The sequence below is a fragment of the Saprolegnia diclina genome (genome assembly GCF_000281045.1).
Source record: "Saprolegnia diclina VS20 unplaced genomic scaffold supercont1.94, whole genome shotgun sequence".
Classification (NCBI taxonomy): domain Eukaryota; phylum Oomycota; class Saprolegniomycetes; order Saprolegniales; family Saprolegniaceae; genus Saprolegnia; species Saprolegnia diclina.
Window position 1 is genome coordinate 204,726 of NW_008246161.1, and position 1,866 is coordinate 206,591.

The following is a 1,866-nucleotide window of genomic DNA, read 5'->3' on the forward strand; positions in this document are numbered from 1 at the left end:
TATGGGTCGAGCGACGACGTCCGTTTGTCTGTTTCTTGCTTGGAAAGTGGCCGACGCGCTCGATCAAAACGACCCAACGCTGCCAACCAAGTCGGGCGTCAAGACGTGGGTCGACGTCGAGACTCCGGACGAGTTTCACACAATGACGAGTTCTCGGGGCGATCCGTGGGACTTGGTCATGAGCGACGAGTTCAACTTGGCCGGCCGCAACTTTACGGCCGGCCATGACCATCTCTGGGTCGCCCTCGACATTCCCGATGGCGTCAACCGCGCTGTGGGCGTCTACACCCCCGAGAATGCGCTCACGGTCAATGGCAAGTTTCAGATCCGCGTCGACGCGACTGAGACCAACGTCACGTACTACAACGTGTGGTCAGATGCACCGTCATGGACGACCAAGACAATGGTACATATTGTCTACATAGTGTTGGTGCATGCAACTAACCTGTCGACTAGTACTATCGCGCGGCCATGATGCAAACGTGGAACAAGTTTTGTATCCAAGGCGGGTTTGTCGAGATTTCAGCCAAGATGCCTGGTGCGACCCGTGCGTCGATGAACCCCCATATCACGGGGAAGCGCTGGGACGGCAACCTCCAACGCGATATGCCCGTGCAGTTCCTCGACCGCATCCCCGATATCAAGTTTTACCCGACGTGGCCGGGTCTCTGGATGATGGGCAACCTCGGTCGCGCGCTCTTTGCGGCATCGACCAACCGCATGTGGCCATGGACCTACAGCGAGTGCGACGAGCGCTACGATTCGTCTCAGCGCATTAGCGCCTGCAACCCCAACCCCGGCTACGGCTTGCACCCGAACATGGGCCGCGGGTCCCCCGAGATCGACATTCTCGAAGGCGGCGGCAGTGACATCTCGTCGTCTCTTCAAATCGCGCCGGGCATGCCAGACGAGTACCGGTTGGTTACGGCCACCATGAAGTACGAGGCAACCAACAACACGGACTCGAAAGGTACGACAATTGTGTACAAATATAGAACGAAATCATTACGGACCGACAGGCCGACACGGTGTGGGCTACACGGCGTGCTACTACAACAAGAACTGCTTGACGCCCGGTGCCAACATGGCCGATATTCCGACGTCGGCGTTTGCAGCCCGCGGACACAAGTCGTGGTACCAAGGTCTCCGGTACGCCGCCAACAACCGGTGCACGCCCGACGCGACCCAAAAGCAAGAGCGGGCGTCGGTCGCCGCGGCGCAAAATGGTACGATCGACGACAACCAGTTTGACATCAAGACCATCAGCTCGGGCCGCGATTTGCACGCGGACCTCGGGCTGATGGACGGCAAGGGTCCGCTGCACTGGGGCATCAACTACAACGGCACGTGCTTCCCAATCGCCAACGGATACAAGGGCGGATTTCTCTGCGACCGTGACAGCCAAAACCCCAAGTGCGACGCACCGCGCACCAATGCGCAGACGCCGACGTCGATGATGGAGCCGTTCGAGTACCAAATGGACGCCATCTCGTCCAACTGGCCAATCAGCTACGAAGCGTACACGTCGTTCTACAAGTACCAGCTCGAATGGTACATATTGTCTCTTTCTTGGATGACAAAATCTATACGGGATGAATTAGGGTCACGGGCGACCATGGTTACGTTCGTTGGATGTTAGACAAGGCGCCGATCTTTGAAGTCCCAGCGTCGGCACTCACGTCGCCGCCCCAAGGCACACCTCGGAACCCCAAGAAGCTCATGATTGAAGAGCCGAGCTACTTTATCTTCAACGTGGCCATGTCGGCGGCATGGGGTATGGAGATTACATCACCTATTGATACGAATTCTGATATGCCGTACTTGGCTAGGTGCCATGCCACCAAACGTTCAAGTCGGCGGTTGCCG

The 1,866-nt window shown here is 57.6% G+C and overlaps 1 protein-coding gene across 1 annotated transcript; it reads left to right on the plus strand.

Annotated features, from left to right (window-relative positions):
- Position 1: 1 nt before the first annotated feature.
- Positions 2-1,776, plus strand: SDRG_15523 (hypothetical protein; the record flags this gene model as incomplete). Its single annotated transcript, XM_008621698.1, has 4 exons — positions 2-406; positions 457-970; positions 1,020-1,551; positions 1,602-1,776. Coding segments are annotated over 4 exons (1,626 nt in total), but the record flags the coding sequence as incomplete, so codon positions are not given.
- Between the last annotated feature and the right edge of the window lie 90 nt (positions 1,777-1,866).